Genomic DNA, 24,430 nt, shown 5'->3' with positions numbered 1-24,430 from the left:
TGAGGCTTGTGGGTCATGCCAGAGGTGGTGTCTTGCTGAGCAGACCTTCTAGAGGTTCTCCCGGGAGCAAGGAAAAACAGTCCTTTCCCCAGATCCTCAGACATTTGCTGGCTGAAGAGGCGACAGGAGCGGAATTTTCAGACTCTAGCAGTCCTGTGTGTAGTCCCAGCTCTGACTGTAGACCATGGCAGATGATCAGAGACTCAGTAGTCACCTCTCAGTGCAAGATGCCATGAGATACCTGAAACTACTGGCAGATGTGCTGAACTGCCTCCATCCCTGGCTTTCAGAGGGATTTTGTTTTTTAAATGTAAATCAGTGTTGCTCAGTATCTTTTAGGTGGGGCTGTAACACGCCCCTCTCCTCCAGCTGCTGCAAGGGAAGCCTGCGATCCAGTCTGGACTCCGCAGGGTATGCCTGCAGGCTCACAGCACAGCTTCCCTGCAAGAAGGATCCCTTGCTGCCCACACAAATATTTTGTTAGAGCATTTCTGCCGATGGAGCGCGTGGTCACGGGTTTGGGGGAGGGCTGTAGATAGCACGGGTGGCTTTGGGGGATGGTAAAAGCCACCCTTTAGTCTGTACCCCCAGTTCTACAACTAGGAAACTAATTTATTCCTAAAGAGCATTGATGTCAATTAACATGCACGGGGGGGGGGGGGTCGTTGGGAGCCTTATGCAAAACACGCAGTAGCCACTGCAACCCAAGAGCATCACCTACTGCAAGATCACACGGGCAGTCACACAGTTACTCACCGACGTATTTAATTAACTGTGGGACACTACATTTATTACTACCTGCCTTGCCTTCAAGGACACTGCCAGGGATATCTGTTGCCAGCTAAAACAGAAGACACACAGGCACTTGTAAGAAAAAAAGCAAGCTTGCTACATGAAAATTAATAGAAACATTGGACAGCTATGGCAATAATAAAATGAACAATTACTACATTATGGAACATGCACATTCAATTCTATTTGATTAACAGTGTTATTTTGCAAAGTAAACTTACAATGAACATACACATATTTTGAAGCTGCTGCAGATCCAAACCTTCCAACTCTGTTTTTTTGGGTTTTTTTGCTGATGCGTCACTACTTATACCCAGGCAAAATGTTGAGGAGACTGCTATTCTTTCTAAGAACTGTTTTCCTTAGGGAAAGTAGGGAGCATTAGAGGTCTGGAAATTACTGAACGTTAAGCCTACTTTGGGATAACACCTATTGTTATTCTACGTTAGCAACTGTTTCTTGAAACAGATCCAGTAAAGAGATTTATTTTCATCTTCTTAGGGTAATTGGGATGTTTCTGGCAACAGATCTGCAGTGTTTCACAGAAACAGAGCACAGGGGGAACAGGATAGCTGCACCCTGAATCATTAAGTGGTTCTGGTCCTCTGCTTCTTTACAGCAGAACCTTGGCAGCCAAATAAGCGGTTACAGGATTTCTGCAGCCAGTGATAGAAATAAGACTACAGGAGATAGGAAGCTACATGCTACTTTTTGAAAAAGCAATAGTGGTTTCTAGTAGGAACTCTGTGCATGGGAAAAGGAAATAGAGTTTGTGTATTCACACAAGCATTTCTTTCACAAAACACAATCAGCTGAGCAGCTAAGGAAAATCCACTTTCACTAAAATTATTTATATCTCAGCAGTGATAATTAAAATAAATTAAATAGACGTATTGCATCATTACATAGAATATGCCAGAAAGCCAGGTCAAAGCAAGGTAAATACCTCAGATACACCTTGGAAATACACACTGCCCTGAACTGGCGAGGTATTTGAGACAATAATTCCTTCTGTCTCACGGAGTTTAAAAAAAAAAAAAAAGGAATCAAAATTTATCTTCAGTGATTATTTGTCCCAGTTTCAGACACTTCTCTGTCAGTCTCTGACCTGCTCTAGCAAGTGTTCTCTTTAAAATTATATTACTGGGTTCCACTTCAGTCGTACCCTTTCTCTGCACCCCCAGAAATAAGATGGTAGCCACTCTAGTTTCAGTGAATGGTTTTCCTCCACACAAAGCTCTTAAAGTTAAGTTAAAGCCTTGCAATCTGCTATTCCTTTGCTCCTCTGCATCCTGCCAAGCCATTGCTATTCAGACTACCTGCCACAGGTTCTTAAGTGATGCACCGATGTGCCTAGAAAATGAGGCACTCCTCTCCAAGAGGACAATTCAAATAGGCTAAATAAGGAGCTTTTGATTGATTACAGACAATCTTACGCACCTCTGTGAAAGGCAGTGCAATGATCGAGCACACCAAGCAATCAAGGCTCCTGGAGCCAGCTAATTAGCAACGCTAGTCACAACTGTATGTCTCAGCTGAGCTCCAGAAGACACTTCAGTAGCTACAGGAATGTTTTACTGCATTTCCCTTCTTCAATTTGTCTCAGTACATTGGTCAAAAAGATCTCATTTACACAGTCAGAAAGTAGTCTTCAGCTCTTTTGGCCAATTATATGGCACTCGGTATCAATTTTCCTTCTCCGATTACGCCTGTAAGCCTGGGCTCATCCAACCCGACTATTGATATGGGGCTCACAATCTCAGAGGTCATGACCACCTCGCATTGCTGTCTTTAGCAGGGGAACTCACAGGCATTCCCAGGATGGGAAAGATCCATTTATTTATTTATTTAATTAAAACTGTAATTGAGATCTTTTTTTAAAAAAGAGACAATTTTCTGTATGATTTCTAATTTTAAAATGCCCCTTTTTTTTGCTTTTTTAAAATAGCATTACTATAGATTTGGGCTATTTTCATGTATTCAGAGGAATCGAGCAAGCTATTAGCCAAAACACTTTTTACTGATTGAGGCAACAATTGCATTAACATGAAAGCACGCCAGAAAGCATACACAAATAGCAATGGAAAGAAAAGACAATACTTTTTACGAGTAATTTTTACTATTCCAGTGCAAATAAAAGCTCCTGAAAGCGTTTCTTAAGATGTACATCACCACTTTAATATCTAAGCTTACTTAGTAAAGGTGGATTTTTTTTTCAAATTTATTCTTATTGGTTGACTGCATTAAAACATTAAGAACTGTATTTGTCACAGTCTCTACAATCATTCAATTTTCTGTTGCTGGGGGCCTTTCCCACTGCAACTGGAAAGTACATAAAAGGAACACTGTAAATAAGTTATAAAATTGGCATGCATCAGGATAGCTGCAAAACTTAACTTTTGAACCATTTCAAATTTAATCGCTTTCCGCCTGTTTCAGTTAGAGAGAACTTCCACAATTAAAAGCACTGTATTTAGTGCTATCTTAAAATACTTCAAAAAACCTTCAGCAGAACATACAGATCAGAAGCGCTATTACACAAAGTTTCCTGTGTCTTAAGACAATACCACTCACTAGAATTCCAAAAATAATGGAGAAAAAATTGCCAAAACTAAAAGGTACCTTACAAAAGAATACACATTCTCAGAGGCACAGCTTTACTAAGAAATTCAATACTATGTAAAAAGCAATTCACATTTTATTTTAAATTGCAATAAACTGTACAAAAATGTTTTATTCTTGCCAAAAATAACAGCAATATTTTCAATCTTACTTCTAGACAAACAACAAACTCTTATTTTAATCTTTCCTGGGTGAGTTTACGAATAAACAGACAATAAGATGCACGGGTTTGTGTCAGAGTCAGGATAGAATGAACAGTTTTAAACATTTGTGGAATAAATTTTAAGTTTTTAGTGTCTTTTCGGAATTTATTCCTGCCATGCCTGTTAAAAGCCTAAAGAAAAAAAAACAGGTTTGTGTCTCACACAAAGGAATGTAAACAATCATCAAGAGATTAAAGAGGTTGACTCTTCCAATGAAACCGTAAACGTACCTCTATATCACTAACATTCACTTTACACCAAGAACAGTCCACAGCACGAGGATTGTGCAATAGCTGAATCCACTCTCCAAAATGCCAATTAAATATACACCAAAGACTTTTTTTTTAAGTTTTCAAAAAGAATAAAATCTTAAGTAACAGAACTGAAATGGATTATACTCTTTTTAACATTGAGGTTTTCTTCTTATCCTAATTAATGAGTGAATATGTAACAGCCCCATCAGATCTACAATCACAATGCACTTTTTCCAAGATGCAATAAAGTAAACGAGCACCTAGTGAAGTCAATCAAAGGTAGAAAGCACCTCTGCCAAGAGCATGGGCTTATTTTCAGGCTTGGTTTTGTTCGCATAACACATTTAATGCAGACTAACAAAACATAATTTGGGTCACTGACACAGCTTCTTCAGTCTGAGACCTAAAATGGAAATACAATTGCAGTGATTTTTTTAGATTTCACAGTTTTTTTCCTCGGTGTTGAAACTTCGCTAAGAAAAAGCTGTTTCAACAGATTGGTTAGAGCTTAAAAAATTAAGCATCTTCTGCTACTTCAGAGTTGTTTGAGGGAATAAAGTCTTCTTGAAATTCCACTTTATCTGGATAGAGTTTAATGTAGGTGTCCACCATTAAATCTAAGTCATGTTTTATATCAAAGTTTATGTTCAGCAAAGCTAGGTTGCTTGACCTTTGTTCTGTCAAGGTGTTTTTCAGGTAAGCCTTTAAGCGCTTTCGTCCTATTTCATATTTTTCATTCTCCACCTTCATCACTGGAAGTATGCACAAGACTTTAAGCAATGCGTAAACGTTAGGGAAAAACTTTATGTCAGGCAAGTGAAGTGCTTCATAAATAGTAGCTGGAAGTTCAATATCTTTTCCTCTGTGCTTCCACTTGATTCTCCAACAATGAAGCTCAGCAGAAAGTGTGTCTGGATTAGGCAAGTCCTTTTTGTACATGTCAGCGTGATGCTCCTCGGACGTATTGAATTTGAGCTGCCCCATGACTGAGGGCACTAACGATAAGCACTTGAGAGCTTTTAAATGTTGTTCTGAGAACATATCTTTTAATTCTTGAATAATATGCTCCACTGTGGGGACACTAAGGATTTCTTTGTAGTAATTTTCTGACGTTACCTCAGAGTCCAAGTTCCCCTGTTGTGCCCTGCGAAATTTACCTGGGAGTTTAATTTGTACATCCAGTTTTGCAGCCAAATTTGTTGCTTCCTCAAACCAAAATTCATGGTAAACTTCAATATTCTCCATCACTTCATTCAGAGAATGCAACACTGCTGTTAAGCTGCTAGCTGCAAAAAATACATCTGATGTTTGTCCTTGGAGATTTTTTCCGAATGCTCTTGTAAAAGACAGAACGTTTTTCAGAATTACAATAGTGACAATGAAGTCAAAATCTGTTAATGCACTTGAAAGTACAAATGCTCGACCTGCAATAAAGTTGTTCCACCTAATAGACGAGTCGCTGCTTACCGCATCCAAGCACAGTACCAACGCTTGCATGAGGTCCACTAAAACCTCGAAAATATCATGTCTGCCTGTCCACTGAGAACGGCAGATCTCCTTCAGCTCATTACCCTTCTCCTCATTGTTCTGAAAAAGAACAGAAATTGTGTTGTCCAGTTCTACTAGTAGTTGAGGAGACTGATTAAAAAGACAGCAAACTTCTTCAATTGTTCCCATTGCATTGGAAACACCAACAACAGGAACGGATTTTGCCAGCCAAACATTTAAGGCACAAGAGGAACACAGTGTATACACAGCTTGTGGATACTTTTCCAAGAGTCTTGTAGCCACAATCTTCATTTTAGAAGCAAACCCACTGGAGACGATGTAGGCTTGACCTCGACAGTACTCCATGTTTAGACCCCACTTTTCAGTAATAGTCGTGTGGAACTTAACAGCTAAAATTTCAGGATCAGCCTCATATGGTAAAAACCCTATGAATTCTTCTCTCAGATTATGAGAATCATCAACAAATCTCACTAACACTGGCAAATGTTCCTCTCCTGCTATGTCTACTACTTCATCAGTGACAACAGAAAAGAAGTGTGCGTCTCTTACTTCCCTCAGTGTCTCTTCTCTAACACAGTTTTCACAGATCTCAAGCATTTGCTTCTGCTGAGTTTTTGAACAATACTCAAGATTGACTGCAGTCATCTCAAATCGCTTCCTCAGAACTTCATCTCCAGCATTTATTCTGTATTCCAGTAGAGCTTGAAAGTTATCTGAAGTAAAAATACCTTCTGGAAGCTCATCAACATTATGGCCATCCAAGGGAATATTTTGTTTACCCATTAGGATCAAAATTTCAAACAAAGATTTAAGGTAATCTTTGTTTTCTCTTTCTTCCAGTGTTAAGGGGACAGCTTCTTCCTCTTGTTCTTCCCCTCCTTCCTCCGAGACAGTATTTTGTTCATTGCTTTCGTTCAATTCTTGAGTTGCCTGTTCCCGTTCAAAAGCTTCATCAACTACAAAATGTAAAATACTGTAAGTGTCAAGATAACATGAATAAAACATAACATTTGCTTTCCCTTACTATCCCCATTACTTTTAAGTTACTGGAGTCTAGAGAAGAATGTTTCCAGTTTAAAAGTGAATGAGTATTTGGAAAGAGTTTAGACTGGCTGTTTGAATCAAGCAGGAACTCACTTGTACTCCTGATATATATAAACTTACAGTTATGTGTCCTGCATTACCTTGCAGCCTTAGTAAACAAAGTTTTTATGAACTCAATTATTTTGCCCACTTACTCTTTTGCTGCTTCAGTGTTCTTATTTCATCTTCACTCTTTAAAAAAAAACAAAACAAAAAACAACCACCAACTTATATTGATGATAATGTTTAGCACAAGACCTTGAAACATTAAAACACAACAAGATCAGATACAAATATCGTAGATGAGACCATTTTTAAGTGTGTCAGTATTCACCAAAAAGTGTTAGAAGGTCCAAGAGAAGGAGGTTTCTTCAGGTTGTTTATTGCTGCCACAACACATATCTACTAACTACATGAGAATAGTTTGCTACTACTGCTGATGTTCCCATACGTATATTAGGAATTTGTTCAATATGTATTTTATAATTCTTAGTAAGTAAATTCCATTAAAGAATTCTGTTTCAATATGAACATGCACTGTCAGTAGACAGAACTGTCTTTAACTCTAATTTCAGTCAATAAACAGACTCAATCAAACTCATGAAGAAATACTTAGAAATTGTGTGTAATTTTCCAACACATAAGCAGGGTTTAGGAGCTGAATTCCTCTTAATTGTCAGTATACTTATAACCCCAGAGACCTAAAGACACTTTTTCTGTAAATGACACAAAAGAGGTATCGACAAGACACAATTCTACAAAAAACTTCTTGATCTTGGTTTTATACATGGATCATCTTTACAGAACAATAAATAAAACAAGCATGGCTGAATTGGTGCAGACTTCAAAAGTTAAACAGGTGAACTGAAGATCACAGTCCATATGTAGCAAAAATTTCAGGGTACCACGCATAAGTTTCATTAAGTTAGCACTGTAATAACAAGTAAAAGAAAGTTATGCGCTTTCTTTGGAAGGCAGAATCAGCTCTGGATCAACACATTTCATTTTCCAGATTACTTCATTAAACCTTCCGTAGTAGATAAAATTTATATCACCATAATATTTGGGCATTTGACTTATAATCAACAAAAAGATACTGGAATAGGCAGTACAGAAAATGCAAACACTCAAGTGCTAAATATTATTATTTGACACTTTCATACAAAAGTTTAACATGAACTTACTTGCCTTTATTGGTTTAATATTAATTAAAAAAAAACTTACATGAAAAACTTACCAGCTCTTTTATCCTTTTCCTATGTCTGCTGTGGGGATTGTTCAAGTGACTTGTAAGGTCAAATATAGTTGGCACAGCATTATCCCGTAAGACCGTTCTGTAAGGGCTCTGTAAGAAGACAGACACCTAGATTGGGGATTTCTTTGGGAAATTCTCACTATGGGTGCACAAAACCACCCCAGAATTTCAGATGCCAAGTCCCCCCCCCCTTTTTTTTTTGATTTTTAAAGTATTTTCACTTTCTGACGTTTCAAAACAAACAGAAAGCTATGCTATGCAATTCACATTTCAGGGATATCAAGAGAACACTGAAAAAGAAAAGACAGATACTAAAGAAAACCCAAACCCAAACCACAAATACTTTTTCCTCCCCATTATCTTCATATCAAAGACCCCATATGCAGCAATTTTAATTTACTGCAATATTATGATTTTTAAAAATAAACATTCTGGATAAAAAGACATTTATGAATCAGAAAGGAAACATTTTGTTACTATTGTGCTTTGATTTTTATAACTTATTTCACAATTCTAGAAACAATCGCATAAACATTTTCACTGTGAAAATGTTCAACTCCTTCTTTATGGAGACTTATAAATTCCACAAAACACTACTGTGAAAGATCATATTGAAGGAAAAATTATCTGTCAAATGAGCAGGAGGAAGAAAAGACTTCTAGATGGTCATGTAAATGCTTCTAGCAGTTAAATAAAAATATTTAAAATAAAATTTTGTATTTGGATATACCATAAGCTTACATTGTCTAAACTGGCTAATTTCCAGTTAAGTATAAAATTTTATCTGATGAGATTTATACCTGTCCTTAGACCGAAATACATTTTAAACAAACCAAGTTTCATAAAGCTTCATTTCAGATTCAGAATTACTCCCAATATTCATCTGTTTGTTTCTGGGATGCTGGCTAATCAGAGACCCTGTCACGTGTAATACCACCAGGAGCTCAGAGTCTGACCTGCATATTTTAATTATCCTCCATAACTAAAGGACTGATTTTGCCTATGTATCACAGCCTAGAAATTAAAACTTGATATAGAGCCCCAAGTCCACCATATCCTACTGTTACATAAGCTGTTAAAATCAACATTATCTTGTTAACAAGAAAAATTGAAAGCTATTATTTCATTAACAGGCAACAGTGCCATGATTTTAGCTGGATAAAATATAACAGAAATCACAAGCTTGACAGACGTACAGATTGTTTAAATCTCTTGGCCACAACAGAATGTAATATAACCAAATCACACTATGTACACACTTCAGTAACAGCACATTAATGATTTTAAATAATTAGAGCTATGTAAACTTACATACTTACACCCAATAAATTTAAATAATGTTGTAACTTCTAGTGACAATAAACAAAATAAGCATTGCTTTGCATGAGGAACAAACTGCAGTGAAGACCAGTGCTCCACAAACACATTAAACCAGCAGGAGCAGCTCTGCTTTTCTCTTCCCCGACTGCTCATTTCCACCTCATCCTTTGTGCCAACATCTGTGAGTCTGTGTGGCGCCCTGGATCGTGACAATGATCTCAATTAAGACCAAGAGATTAATTTTCCCAGGGACCAGCTACCCAGGCAATCAAAAGATTAAAATGCAGCATTTTGATGAAAAATGTTACTCACATTTTGCAAGATGCAGTAAACAAATGCTTGGTTTTACTTACACTTCTACATATCATAGAAGTCTCAAAATGTTTAGCGCACAATCTGTAATGCTTGTTGAGTTGATCTGGAGTTTTATCTTCTAAATCTGCCCTTCGACAGTTCTCTACCCATCTTTGACATCTGCATGTAAGCAAAAGAATTAGCTAGTTTTAAGATGAAACAAAATCCCCTACAATTTCAAACAGTACTTAAAATTGGAGTGCAGTGAGCCCTGCACTTTATGCAAGGCTAAGGAAAGTTCTGTACAGCTTCCGTTGTAACATACCACCAAATCTTTTTAAAAATTTGTTTTTCTCCTTTTGTTCACCACTTACCACTTCCCCAGGAAATTCAGGAATCTTTTCCCTTAATTTATATATTCTTGCCTTTGTCTCATACACACAACAGATTGTAACGCAGGTGCTCACGAAACCTGACCATTTAATTCTTAAGAATTTAATCTTAAAAGTTAAAAAAGAAACAGATGTGCTTGTAGACTAAAGTCATAAAGTTTTTGAAGGCAGCTATTAAAACAGTTGTCTTCTCCACCTCCCTCCAAAACACAGCATTTTTCGTATTTATTGTGGTCACTGGGGAGTTTAAAGTAGATTTCTGAAAAGTGAAATAAAAATAATAATGCAATCATTCTACAGACACTGCTCACATGCCTGAAGTAAGTTTTTGTTAGATGGGCATTTTTACATTTACTTCTGCTTTGGATTAGTTCTCTGAGATATAACACAAAGCTAAAGAAACATTTCCCCTACTAATACAGCTCCTTTCAGATCTGCAAGATACCATTTCCTCTGGTGAGTAAACCACTTGCAGTAATTGATGCAAATGCATTAGTCAGCTTCTATTTCCCCCAATGGGGTCTATGCAATCACTTCCTTGCTACGGATTTTTGAGTAACAGCATGCATAGACCAATTCTGCACAGCTACTCCAGTAAAACTCATCTGCTATTTTATTTGTGCAGTAAAAATATAAATATAAATTAACAAGACTCCAGCAGCTATTGATATCTCTGTATTTAAAAGCTTAAACAAAAAAGCCATTTCCTTCCTGCAAAAATAATCCTCGGCAGCAGTGTCATTTTAATGTACTTGCTTACAACTTATGGGATCACAGAGCCACCAGTTTACAATGGCACATAAGTAAACAGAAAGTTGAAAACATACAATACAAATGACTAAAAACCTTCACATGAACATGACTGATGATTTCTCCATTATTCTAACTGTACAGAGTGCTTACACTCTGTTATTAACCACACAGTATTCCTCTCCCATTCCTCCTAGGGTAAATCCTTCCCCAGACAAACTCAAGAACGCCAGAGACAACTACATTATAAAGAATTACAGTAATATCACAGTAATTCTACAGCAAAAAGGAGAAGGAACTTTCACTAGTCTCAGTGACTTATTTTACCTTACAATCCATTACTTTGCTACATACTTTTCAACATGCTACATACTTTTCAACATGGACTCATATTTTAATAAGTGTTGTGCTGTTTTTTTCTTTAACTGGTACGTGCTGGCAATGTCCACACACAGAGAAGTTACACGAAGAGTCTGCTATTTCAGTAGGGCAAAGTAGGGGAGATCTCCCCACAACCCAATCATTGCTGAAATTCATGAAAGTGAAAAAAATTACTTGGTCCACCAAAACCCAAAAGGCTTTAAATAGTCTTTTTCATTCCTAAATTAAAAAGAAGATGGGTTCTGACTCAAGAAAACAGGTAGAAGTTACGGGAAAGCAGTTTTGCTATGATTTTTGACTGCAAACGTGGAATTATTGCTCACAGTAGCAAGGAGGGAGAAAAATAATTGGTGATTATTCAACAATTTAAGAATGAAGGCTGTCTCGTCAGATGTTTTGGTGGGCAGCCCAAATGAGGAAATCCACAGCTCTGAGTGGATTCACCATCACCTCTACTTTAACTGAGTGCAATAAAGGGCAACTGTGAAGACGAAAGGGGAGAATCTTGGATTCTGATCTCTGCTGGCTGAACTGTTTGTGTGTCTCAATTTTTCATTCATGCAAAGTATCAAAATAACAGTGGCTGCAAGTGCCATAAAACTGGAATAATTTCTAACATTGCTCTCATAGATCTACACATAGTATTCTTAATAACAACTTAAAATAAGAAGAACAACAAAAATAAAATATCATTTCTTTGCTCAGTCTTTTGGCACCACAGATCTTGCACTCTTGCCTGGACAGTGCAACCACCCAACAACGGAGCGTTCTCCGTTTAACCAAACAGTATAAACACAGTCTTTTTCCATGGGAGGCCTTTAGCATGCAGATTATATTGAATCTGGCTCTCATACTTTCTGAGTGGGTGCCAATTACTAGGTAACTCAATAAAGGGGATCACATTGGGCTGTCACAAAGGCTGATGAGCCTCCCTATAGTTAGTGGGGAGGGTTTCAGTCCAGAGGGTTATCCAGAGGAAGAGCCTGACCCTAGTGGTCTTACCTGCCTCTCAGTGACTCAGGGAACCTGAGGAAGACTGCCAGGAAGCAAAGTCAGAGCTCCTCACATAAGTCCTCTGAATCACCTCCTGGCAACCACAGAGGGAAAAATCGGTGGCAGCGATGGTGCACCTAGAACTGGCACACAGTTGTCAAGGACAGAGAAAAATGAGCCTGAATCCCTTCACATCCAATGTTGCTGCCAACCAGAGAACAAGTTATGTAGGTATTAGTAATAGCTAGGGACCAGATCAGACTAATGAGTAATGGCAAAAGATAACATGAGCTCTTCAGAGGGGTCTTACTCAGGAAATGAGTCTCACAAATATTAAATTAACCACCCAATATTCCTCTCCCTTCCCGACTTCTCCTACAGTTACATAAAAGCAGCAGCCTTTTGTGCTGAAGTCAATGTTGTCTGACCACGTGATCCAAAAGCCGCCCTTGGCACACAGACACCCAGTTTGTGGATCCTGATGAGGCACGGGCACCAAGCTCCTCGCCCCATCGGAGAAGCAGATTGGTAACTGGAGCTCTGGACGTCTAGGAAACTCTACTGACAAAGGCTGGAGTGATGACGTTCTCTCAGGCAGCTACAGGACTAGAGGGAGATAGTGGAGGTTATGCAACTGGAGTCAAACACGCAAACTCCATCTGAGTCTGAATTTGGTCCTTCAGTCTGGCTACAAGTTTGGTTTCAAATCGAATGCTCTCTGAGGAACGAGGAGTGGAAGAACAAAGAAAAAGGAGGTCAGACCCCTGAAGTCACCCAGAACAGCTCTGCATGGTATTATCCAAGCAGCAATTAAAAAGATTTTAGAATAAAATTATATATAAAATTTTCACCAGTTTTTTTAGTATTCAACAAAGGCACGCTGTATACTGTTGTACAAGTGCTTTAGTTGCAAAGTATCTGGCACAAATTAAAAGCCATTTCAATGCAACGTGTTACACCACTGCTTAGGTATCACCCATTAGCTTTTAAGGTTTTCTTCAGTCACAAAGTTTACATTTTCAGAGATTTGCTGACATCTCATGGAAGCTCAAGTGGCGTTTTACTGAGGTGTGGATAGAGTACAAACCATTTACATTATCTCAGTATTGGTCAACTGCAGTAGAACAGCATCTCTTTGCTTAAGAGGTATTTTGTTCTAAATACTCACACCTCACCTTAACTCAAACCACATGACGAACAGTCAGAAACACAAATGAGGGTTAAACAGACAGATCTTACTATGAGGATCACTGCCTAGACTGTATAAAACTATAAAATATGCTTCCTTACTGGGGTAACAGAGACTATTTACATTAATGTTTGATATGAAAAGACTACGTACCATCCATTAAACGCAGCTGGTTCTTTTTCAAAGCCTAATCTGTACACCCCTTCTCGTTTTCTCAGGTAGCAATGATAAATGAAGACAGTCTTAAATAACTGGTTAGCTCTCACAGAGTTGCTAACACTCAAAAGATCAGATTTGGGATATCTAACTGGAAATGCTTAGTACTCAACTGGGAAAACATAAAGGCAATTATTCAGTTATTGTGGAAAACTGAAAGCAGTAAGGTAGTAGAGACAATTTACCGGGGACTATGTATTTCTTATCAATGATTTTTTTTTTTAAATCAAAATTTATTTTTAAAGATATATTCTAAAGCCTTTATACTCAACTTTCTCACTGTAAGCTGCCAAGTACAACCACCACATTTTTGGCATAAAGTACTTTGCTCGCCAGACCAGTCTGACCTATAACAGTAAGAGGTTTCTATGACAGCAAGCAGTACAAGCCACACATTGTCATTTTCAACTGCAGATGACTTCTGTAGTTCAAACAGGAAAATAAACCACTAACAACCTCCAGTGTACAAAGCCAGAAGGTTGCACGGATTATCAGTCATTAAATGCTGTTGCTCAAATAGCATATATGATCAACTTTGGACATTTTAACATAGGTTTAAATAAGAAAGGTGTAAGACATTAGTGGAGGAAAAGACTTGCAGCGAACTTAGAGTGAAGGGAGTGTCATCTTTGTCACAGCATGTTTTTAAGAGTATGACAGATGCTACAAACAGTTTAGGTATAGCTTATCCTTCCTTTGGACAGTGGAAAGGTCTGGATGATCCTTCAGGGTCAATTTTAACTCTATTTTGTATTATTTTGTTACAGGAACATTAATCATATTAGCTTGAACTACTTCAAGGGGATTATGAAGTAGTCATGCACTCAGAAAGCACGCTTTCTCACACGCTGTAGAAACGTAAGCAAGTACATGCTTCCAAAAACCATGTCTGCGATCCACTTCAATGTTTGTAAAAGAAACATCCATAAATCTATACTGTTCCAACTCATCGTAGCTGACACGCATTGTTTTTTCAAAAGGGTTTTCATTTCTGAACTTTCACAAATGGTAGTTAAAAGCAGTAGTATTCTAATTCTGAAATACAGTTTAAAAAAAAAATCTTTAAAATTAGTGCATTATTTAATTAACTGCACACTTTTTAACATAACTTTGAATTGCTACCATGGAAAACATTAATTCAAAATGTATTTCAGTAGAAAAATTATAAACTAAAGGGGGTATTTTCTTCATACAATAAACTGTCACATATTGACGAATTTTGCACAACTTGACATGACTCAGATTTTACAGCACGGACTCCTTAAAAATTAAGACTGAAGTTCAGACCACACCAAATCTCTTCAATTCCGCACAAATTGCAGTCATTCCTTTGACTATGTAAGAACCTCTGGCTGTCACAGGACGGAGGGTGGAAAGAGACAACACTAGGAACGAATCATACAAATGAAAGGTTAAGAGTAGGAAATCCACTATTTCGATTTTAGTTTTCATTAAAGGCATAAACATATGTAATGCAGATTGTACTACAAAACCTGGCATGTATGGGCATCAGAAAGAGACCTGGTTACCCTAGCTTTAACGCAAGGTATTGCATTCGCCCAGGACAGCTTGACGACATATCTGAAGACACAGCTTTAAGCAGCAGCTACTACCTATATGAGATTTTTGTATCTTCATTTGAAATCACTTACAGGGGACTGTTTTCTTAGAAAAAACTATGTACCCACAATTCCCATGGGTTTTGCAATTTTCCAAAAATCAGGTCAAGCAGCTTCAAGGAAGGAAGCAAGCCACTATCATGTATAAATCCTCAAGAATTTCAGCCTTAATTACCTACTGTTAGGAAAGAGATAACTGGTATTGCTCTAGTGCCCATGCACCTTCCAAAACTGTGAGGAGCAAGTAAAATGATTTTAAGAGCATTGTCTAGATTTTTAAAGGTGAGCTTCTTTCCACATGGGGGTTTCTACATCTAAGTGCATGATTTATTTTTCATGGTATTGCTCTACCAGTGCACGACCCCTGCTTTTCGCCTGTTGGGAACTTGAATATCCCATCACTTCTGCTGTTGCTCACGATGCTTTGCCACAAACCATCATCCTTGCAATCCTGTGACAGCTGCCTGTCACGCCCGTGTCCTATTTGTCACACACACACTTTTGTCATGCAGCACCACATCACCTCAGTACACGCAGGAGGACTGACAGACGTCCACCACCTGAGCCAGTGCTGGCCCTGCGCGGGCTCCCCATGATGCGTGGGCTCCCTTGCCTCATCCCATTGCTCCTGCACCCTTCCAGCTGCCCCACACCTCTAACAGCCATCCATCCCATCGCTCCCCAAACCCCTAACAGATGTGCACCCCCTCACGCCCTCCCACTCCCCTCACAGCCAGCCATTCCCTCAGACACCACCACACTTTTCACAGCCAGGCAGCCCCTCAGACACCCCCACTCCCCTCACAGCCAGCCATTCCCTCAGACACCCTCACTCCCCTCACAGCCAGCCATTCCCTCAGACACCCTCACTCCCCTCACAGCCAGCCATTCCCTCAGACACCCTCACTCCCCTCACAGCCAGCCATTCCCTCAGACACCCCCACTCCCCTCACAGCCAGCCATTCCCTCAGACACCCCCACTCCCCTCACAGCCAGCCATTCCCTCAGACACCCCCACTCCCCTCACAGCCAGCCATTCCCTCAGACACCCTCACTCCCCTCACAGCCAGCCATTCCCTCAGACACCCCCACTCCCCTCACAGCCAGCCATTCCCTCAGACACCCCACTCCCCTCACAGCCAACCATTCCCTCAGCCCCCCCACTCCCCTCACAGCCAACCATTCCCTCAGCCCCCCACTCCCCTCACAGCCAGCCATTCAGTCCCTCAGCCCCCCACTCCCCTCACAGCCAGCCATTCAGTCCCTCAGCCCCCCACTCCCCTCACAGCCAGCCATTCAGTCCCTCAGCCCCCCACTCCCCTCACAGCCAGCCATTCAGTCCCTCAGCCCCCCACTCCCCTCACAGCCAGCCATTCAGTCCCTCAGCCCCCCACTCCCCTCACAAACAGGCATTCAGTCCCTCAGCCCCCCACTCCCCTCACAGCCAGCCATTCAGTCCCTCAGCCCCCCACTCCCCTCACAGCCAGCCATTCAGTCCCTCAGCCCCCCACTCCCCTCACAAACAGGCATTCAGTCCCTCAGCCCCCCACTCCCCTCACAGCCAGCCATTCAGTCCCTCAGCCCCCCACTCCCCTCACAGCCAGCCATTCCCTCACACCCTCAGACACCCTCCCCCCCCCGCCCCCGCGGGGAGGAAGAGGCGGCCGCCCCGACGCATGCGCAGCCGCTCGCCCTCCTCCCCGCCGCAGGCCGGAGGGTCCCGCGGAGCCCCGCCCCCCCCCGGCGCCACAGCGCGCGCGCGGCCTCCGCCAGGAGAGCCGGCAGCTCCGGGCGGCCGCCGGTCCCTCACAGCCCCCCCGCCGCCTCCTCCTCCTCTTCTTCCTCCTCCTCCTCCTCCTTCCGACCCGGCCTGCCGCCGACCCGCCCCGTCCCGTAACCGCGACGGGTCCCCGCCTAGGTGAGGAGGCGCGGAGAGGGGAGAAGGGGGAAGGGGAAGGAGGCGCCTCCCCGCAGCGCTGGTGTCTCCTCAGGCGGAGGGCTGCGGGGCCTGAGGGGAGGGGAGAGGCGAGCGCGGTCCCGTCCCGTCCCCCCCCCATCCTCGTCCCACACTCCCCCCCCCAACCCGCCGTTCATGCCGTCCTGAGGCGGCGCCGGCGGTTCCCGGTTGGGGGTCTCACCTGACCGGGTCCCGGGGGAAGCGGAAGAAAGCCAGGTCGGACTGTGTGCTCTTGCGGGTGCAGTTGGGAGCCGCACAGAAGTTCGGCATGGTCTCCCCCCCCCCGGATTGGCGCCGCTGCCCCTTTAAATCCGCGGGCCGGAGGGAGGGAGGAGGGGGGGGGCGGGTGTGTGTGTGTATGTGGGGTGGAGGAGGAGGAGGATGGGGGGGAGGAAGGGAGGGGGGTAAGGGGGAGGGGGGGGGGGGAAGCGGCTCTACACTGCTGTGAGCGGCCGGGAGGATTCACCGCCACCCTCCGCCGGGAGAAGAGCCGCCTCCGTCCCACAATGCACCGCGCCCGGCCACTCGGTGGGAGAGTGCCCATGCGCCGCGGCGGCGGGGCCCGGATGAGCGGCCCCGCCCAGCCCGGGGCGCGCCTGCGCAGAGGGGAGAGGCCGACGGCGGCGCCGCGCATGCGTAGTGGCGCCGGGGCTGCGCGGGGCCGGCCTGTCTTCCGCCGGGTCGCGGCGGGGTGGAGGAGGACCTGTATGTGCGGGGTACATGGAGTATGTTGAGCTTAAAAATGGAACTGAGGGTGTAGGATGAGGGCATCGTCTTTCTTTTCCTCTTGTCTATTCTCTTCTGTTTTGTTTTTTTTAGGAAGATGTCGTCGCTCCACAGCCCGGATGGGTAATGAGAGAAACCAGGAGCTTTTTCAGCAATAATCAAACAGGGAGCATGCCTAGTCAGGTCTGTCACAGGTAAAAATGAAGCAAGGCTTAGAAAAAAGAAACAGAAAACTGGATAGTGGGAAGAAGGAGACTCATTCACCAGATGTGGCCTGCTGGCAGTTTGGGGAAGTGGATACTGTAGCTGTGAAATGTATAAACGCTGATGGCAAAAGTTAATTGTTTCGGGTGTAATAGTGCTATGGTGTAAGAATTCAGCTGCGGTACATGTTTTATATACCTTTAAAATCATATTAAAGGCATCCCGACATAGAGGTTGGTTGGGCTTTAGGAAGCATAATCCAAATATATGAAATAGCCAATGTACATCTCTTTTCAAAAAAGTGTATAAAGAAAGAATGAAATTTCTGTTGCCTGACTTCAAAACTTGTAAGCTTTTTTTGTTTGAGTGGGACAAAAGCCATCTTTTCCGTGAGGAAGCCTCGTCATCAAGTGCCCTTCAAGCTAGGAGTCTCAAAGCATATTTCATTGGACTAATTTTAGTAACATCAATTTATTTGGTGTTAATTCTTTGCCAGAATTCTAACTTGGGCATGTAGCTGAGTTCATTCCTTTTAAGTAGTTTAGAGTAGTCACTTAAGCCAATGCTAAAGATAACTTTATCTGCACCTGACTGCTTTCACTTTACTGGGCAATCGCCAGTGTTCGTGTACAGTGAACTGTATAAGGGAGTTAATCAGTTAAGTAACCTTTTTTTAAATACACTCATTCACCTTGAGGTTAGATTTCAGGTGGCTGCCATCTGATTTGCTGTGCAGATTGCGTAAGTGTTCATGCTGACACAAGGGAACGCAAGAAGAGCAGGGTCATTTTCAGTTGCAGTAATAGTTTAGGAGCATGACTGCATAATGTTAGTGTGAATTTTAAAACACTCAAAACCTGTTTCCTTAGGAAAAATATACTTAGTCACCCTGAAATAATAAGAAAATTTTGAGCACCTTCTGCCCAAGATTGAAGGGCCTTTTCTCCCCCAAATGGATTCACCAAACAAAAGTGCATGCTTGCTGAAACTCCTTCTTAGGGTTCTGAACAAGCAAAACCAGAACGTTATAATGGCAGTATTAAAAAGAAATTAACCATGGCACATATTTCTGAACCGTTGCTTCTGACCAAAGCTGCTGTTGATACTGCATCATTTGAATCACTGTACAAGCATGTTATGGCTGTTATCTTCTAAATGTGTATATATTTGCATATGAGCTTTCCTAATAAAATGAATGCAATGACTTGTACATAAAGTTAACTTACTGAAGTCTGCTGGATGATGTTTTTTATGGGCAGACTAATTAATGATTCCTATATAATGGAAAGAAAATTATTTTCAAAAACCAACAATATTACTCAAAAGCCATTATTTTTACAGGAAATTAGTATACATTACTACTTAGTTGGAAATGCTAAAAATTGGCTTCTGTTGTAGAATACAGAAATCACCGAAACCCTTTTTTTTCCTGCAGAGTAGCCTTTGAAGTGTGCATATGTAATATGTATACTGGTGATTTTGTGTCTTAAGTAATCCTCCAGGTTATGCAAGTATTGTTCACAGTATATTTCCAAGTGTGTCTGTCGATTGACATTGAACGGGGATTATATACTGTTAGTAGTAGTGTTGTACATACAATCTGTATTCTCTGGATAAATTAGTAAAGGAATTTTGTGTGTTCGTGTGGATTTTTTAATTGCTTTTTTTCCCCACTGTGTCTTTTAAGGTCAGATGTATCTTAAATCCAGGATTCTCTATCACTGAGTTGTGGTTGTAAAATAACCTCTTTAACATACTTCTGGAAAAGAACTGCATGTCTCTTTCCCAGGGTGAAAGTCAGTATGCCTTTATTTTCTGATTGTACTGTTTGAGCATGACTGTGTACTCCTGCAGGTTTCCTGCCATTAAAAGTTTGTTTGCAAGAGAAGATTTGAAGTCTGAAATGCTTTCATGACTTTTACTACTGTTACATTCTCTTGCAAGTCTTACAGCTGCATTGTTGTTGGGATAACCTGTCTGTAAGAACTAAAAGGACATCGGGTTAATTCCATAGAGGTATTTTTGTGTATCTGTATCCACACTCCCTTTGAGATGTGCTGAAATTCTCAATGACGGGATGAAAAACAAGTTGCTTATGTGCAGGGTTTGCCTACAGTTCTGGGGAATGGGAAGGCAAAGGTGGGGAATAACTTAAGTCTTGCACACTGTATGAGAGAGGACCTCTGAGACTGTGCGAGTGCACGCCGAGTATGCAATACTAGTGACCAATGTGCAACTTAACTCCAACCCTAAATTGGAGTAATGCAGCATCCTGGCTCCTGCCTCATGGTTAGTTTTTTGCAAATGAAAGTTAGGAATGTCTGTGATGATAGTCAAGGGTTATCAGAACCAATTCCCATTGCATTTTCCCTATTTTACTGGGATCTTTTTTGCTTTTTTTTATGATTCTGATTGAAAGAATGCTGATTTTCACAAGTTTTGTATCAGGTCTTCAGTACGAGGAAATCCAGAGGGCTGTTGGCTTTGCAGCACTGTACTTCTACACGAGGGTGGCGTTTGTGTTGATCTGCCCAAATGACGTGGTTTTGTGGACAGGCATAGCTTTCCGAATGACCTGTACTAAGCAATTTACTCACAGCTGTCTGTATTCTGGCCTGCAGCTACTTCCCTCCCTGCCTAGGAAAGCAGCCTTCTAAATTACAAGCAACTGCTCTGAGTCTGGTCCTGGCTTCCACCAGAGCTGCTGCAGTTTCTGAAGCGTTCAGCCAGCCCAAGCAGACGATTACAGCCTACCGTGCTGCTCTGCGGGCAGCACATGCTAACGGAAAGACAGACATACATATCACCATGAAGGAGTTAAAGCGAGGGAATCTGAGTCATCTCTTGTTTTCTGTTTGCTTGCCCCAACCCAGGAGTGACAGGTTGTCTTTATTTCTCTGCGCAAGCCTTGCTAATGCCAGTGTTAAGACCAACCTCTTAAAAAGCACATGAACTTTTCCCAAAGTTTCAGTGAAGGCTGCGAAGTGACAAAAATGTTACTCCTTCTGGTTTGCAAACTCAGTGCCGGCTTGCTTTCCTTTTCCATTGCTGTTTTCACCCTGCAACAATACTGTATGTTTGAGTAAACTTTCATTTGCTAAGTGTTCTGGGATCCATACCATTTGAATTCAGAGCACAGCAAATGAATGGGATCCTTCAAAAACAGTTGGGGATAAAGAGTTTATAAATTATCATATTACTAGGGAAAAAAAAGGTTGTTGATTGTCTAGATAAGCAAGTGCCTAGTTTCATTGGCCATTAGGTAATTATGATTGTTAACTGTTTATCCTGTTGTCTGTGGAGCTGCCTTTTTTGTCCGGACTCTGTAGAGTGATCGAACACATCCTTCACAGTTGATAAGTTCACTTGCTTCCCCAGCATTTATATAGCCCATCTAGCCTTGTAAAAATATTTAGTCAAAATCAGGAGTGAGTAATTCACTGATGAGTTTGTCTTGAACTTCGAAGCAATACATGGTCTGTTCATGGGCTAAAAGTGTTAACTCGAGGGAGAGCATGCAATCTCCCCTAAAAATGCAACACAAATCAGGTCCTAGTGTGGCTGAATTCTGCGAAATGCTAATCTGGGTGGGATGTGTTCCCCTGAATTGCAGAAGTATGCTAGAGTTACTGATGGATTGTAATACACGTATGTGACCATAGATAAGGACCCAAGTTGCACCATGGAGCGATAACTTTAATACTTTGCCTTATTCCCACGCTTTCTATTCTGAGATGCGCCTTTGCTTTCTTCCCAGCAAGTTGATATGTTCTTCACCAATACAGCACACTACAAAGAGGCTGGAGGTTTGCATCTGCCTCCCTAGATTGCAGAGGGTACTGACTTTAATTCGCCTTTTAATATGCTGCAAAATGACATAATGAAGGGTTGGGGTTTTTTTCATTATCTGAGGTTATATAATCAGTTTTTGCCTCAGTGTAGCAAAGTGTTTAAATAGGTGCTCAACTCGATGCACGGTGGTGTTTTGACGGATTTAAGCCTTGCTCAATTTCGGTACTTTCAGCACTGAAGCTCTTACTATTTGTAAAATAAATACATATGTTGAATATAATATGTATTACTTATAATAGGGGAAAAAAAATCTCTATTAACTGGCAGCACAAAGCTATCTTCAGTGAAAGCAGTTGAAATATCTTTGTGGATTTAAATACAAATAGTCCTGGGTGACAATCCCTGCATCTGACAAGGCTGTATATAAAAGGCTCCTCTGGCAAGCTGCCAGCGCCTAAATGTTGCTGAGGCTTCTGCTCTTATCTTAGCCAGGAGAAAAAATGTGATGGGAAAGTGTTTGAGAAGGAAGAGAGAGAGTTTAGGAGTGGTCTGAGGGTGATAGAATAAAATTTAAATAGCGATGCTTGTGTCAGGAAAGCATATCAAGCCACTGAATAATCTTTTAAGAGAAGTGGGAACTCCATTGGGTTAGGCCATTTGACTCAAAAAAAAATAAAATCAAGAAATAATTTAACTTTTGTTAGAATCTAGGCTATTTCTCTCTTATGCAAGACACAGAGGATACTTCAAACGGTTTTTAAATTCCCTAAAAAGTTAAATTACCTACAACATTGCGTTCATCTTAGTATAAAAGCATAGTGAGTTTCTTACTTCTTTTCTCAATTGCTGACAGGCTGATACAAATAACATTTTTTTTTTCCTTGCTTTTCCAATTTTACTTTTGAAATTACCAACCTAAGACTCTTGGAAGCTGAAAATTTACTGTTGGCAGCAGACAAGAAGCAGCTGCAGTAGCTGTGTTTCTCACATAGTACCAAGCTGATGCGCCTCTCTTCTACCCGGGAAAGGCTGCTCTGAAGAAGAAGGATATTTTGGAGTTTCTATCAATCAGGTTGTAGCGATGCAAGTGGAGATGCAGTTAATAATCCATCGAGAACTGCCGCTTGTTTCCTACGAGCCCCCAAAGAGCTGGGAAGCGCGGCTTTGTCCTGGTGACCTGGGCTGCATACAAGTCACCTTCTCCACGTGAAAATCACTGCTCGTCCCTTGGGCCATCTCACTGCTGATGCTTCCAAGCTCCAGCTCATTGTCTTCTCCCTTCTGTTGTCTTAGGGGATAGAAGGAAGTGTGGTGAGACATAGATTATTCTTTAAGTGCCCAGAAAGTTTAATTAATCAGTCCAGTACCTGTAATTGATGAGAATCCTATTATTTAAGCGGATGGGGATCGGAGGATTTCAGGTCATAGAGAACTTAATACAAAGTAGGAGTGCTTGATGGTCACTATATTTCTTTCCCTTACTGGAAGGAGGAAGAAATTTTGCTCAAATGCATATAATTGAGCAAATTCTTAGAAAGAATATGCGGCAGTATGCTGTTATAAGTAATGTGTGGCTTTTGTATATCACCGTCTGTCATTAATTTTTAAATTGCTTTATAAAATTGGGAAACGGAGGCACAAGAGAGGTGATACAACTTGTGCAGGGTTGCTCACTAGGTCACCATCAGATGAAGAATAGTGCAGGTCTTGTTTCATCTCTGCTGGCTGTAACAGGAAAGCTAACGGTGAGCTGCTGTTAACACATGTAGAGCTAAGGTATCAGCCTAATATGACCAAGCTACAAAAATTCAGTGATTTACTGCTTGAAGCTGTTACAATTAGGTGAGTTCTTAGCTTGCCTCAACTGCAAAATAAAATGGATTATTACAGACTACTTCTACCTTGTGGTTTTTTACACTGTTGAGCCTTGCCTCCTTAGGAAACAATGAAACATTGGTGCTGTCAACAAGTTTCTCTGTTCTTTTACTTTCTGAACAGTCAAAAAGTGCTCTGTAATTTTGGGCCTCCTTAGCTGATGACTCAGTCAGAGACCAAGGATGTTGGTAATGAGAACTAAGAAAGTGATTAACATCTGGCAGGCAACTAAGGCTAGAAAAAACGCTGGCATTTTCACAACGAATCCATTTATTTTAAATGAATTTACTGAGAAAAGCTCACCTGCAGGACATTTAGCCACATTTCTGTATTAAGTAAGCCTAAACCATGTTGTCTTTATCTTCATTTTTTTAGTATATAACTGGAACACTCTTGACATTTTGTTCATCAGACATAAAAAAATGCTGTCAAGTCTCAGCCTCCTTTGGGTGAGCTCTCTGGCTTAGGCTAGAAGGCTGCGTGCAGTCATTCTGAGTCCAGATAACCTTAATTTAGTCTTATGGAAAGATCCATTCTGCTCCTGCGACCGCTTAGGGCTCTACAGCAGGGGAGTGATTTTTGTGTGATGGGGGACTTGACTCAAGAAGACCCCGCCGACCAGAGCCTGCTGGGCTCTGGGATAGCTCTGGTGCATCTGACCTTGTTTCAGGTTGCTTATGCTTTTCATGACCCATTATTTATGTGTTTGGGTTTATTTGGGGTTTTTTTCTTTGTCCGTGGTATCTCAGCCCTCCCATTTTTATGGGTAATGGAGAATTGATCGTAGGTTAGTCTGAAGTAAACGGCAATGTTGCTGCTGTAACTACAAGCAGAATGTGGCCTTCGGACTTTCTGGACCTCTTTCGCATATTTCCAAGTCTGGGTCTTTGTCCTTAATAAAAATAATTATTCTTGGAAATCATCTTACGACATCTGTGGAGATGCAGTAATCACAGTTTCAGACACTTCATACATAACTCGCTCATTTTTTACATCTCTTTTCT

The 24,430-nt window shown here is 41.2% G+C and overlaps 1 protein-coding gene and 1 long non-coding RNA gene across 3 annotated transcripts; one reads left to right on the top strand and one right to left on the bottom strand.

Moving 5' to 3' along the window:
- Positions 1–3,472: 3,472 nt before the first annotated feature.
- Positions 3,473–17,203, bottom strand: THAP12 (THAP domain containing 12). The gene is made up of 5 exons (XM_069808622.1): positions 17,011–17,203; positions 9,392–9,512; positions 7,701–7,808; positions 6,619–6,655; positions 3,473–6,336 (listed from the first exon to the last, which is right to left on the bottom strand). Exons 1-5 carry the CDS (start codon positions 17,097–17,099, stop codon positions 4,388–4,390), a joined length of 2,304 nt encoding a protein of 767 aa, XP_069664723.1. The 5' UTR covers positions 17,100–17,203; the 3' UTR covers positions 3,473–4,387.
- Positions 16,624–19,647, top strand: LOC104325539 (uncharacterized). Of its 2 annotated transcripts, none has more exons than XR_011329012.1 (2): positions 16,624–16,790; positions 17,649–19,647. It is a non-coding gene; the product is annotated as an uncharacterized lncRNA (long non-coding RNA). The 2 variants fall into 2 exon arrangements; XR_719415.2 differs by lacking the exon at positions 16,624–16,790 and adding an exon at positions 17,277–17,554.
- The last annotated feature ends 4,783 nt before the right edge of the window (positions 19,648–24,430 follow it).

This window comes from Haliaeetus albicilla, chromosome 20 (assembly GCF_947461875.1).
Source record: "Haliaeetus albicilla chromosome 20, bHalAlb1.1, whole genome shotgun sequence".
Classification (NCBI taxonomy): domain Eukaryota; kingdom Metazoa; phylum Chordata; class Aves; order Accipitriformes; family Accipitridae; genus Haliaeetus; species Haliaeetus albicilla.
This window is presented reverse-complemented; position numbering and strand designations above follow the sequence as displayed.

Excerpts from the sequence above, each read along its gene's own strand:
- THAP12 (XM_069808622.1), bottom strand. The coding sequence starts at position 17,099 with ATGCCGAACTTCTGTGCGGCTCCCAACTGCACCCGCAAGAGCACACAG. Across the intron at positions 9,513-17,010 it reads TTCCCCCGGGACCCGGTCAG|ATGTCAAAGATGGGTAGAGA; the intron begins GTGAGACCCCCA and ends GCTTACATGCAG. Across the intron at positions 6,337-6,618 it reads AACACTGAAGCAGCAAAAGA|TTGATGAAGCTTTTGAACGG; the intron begins GTAAGTGGGCAA and ends TACATTTTGTAG.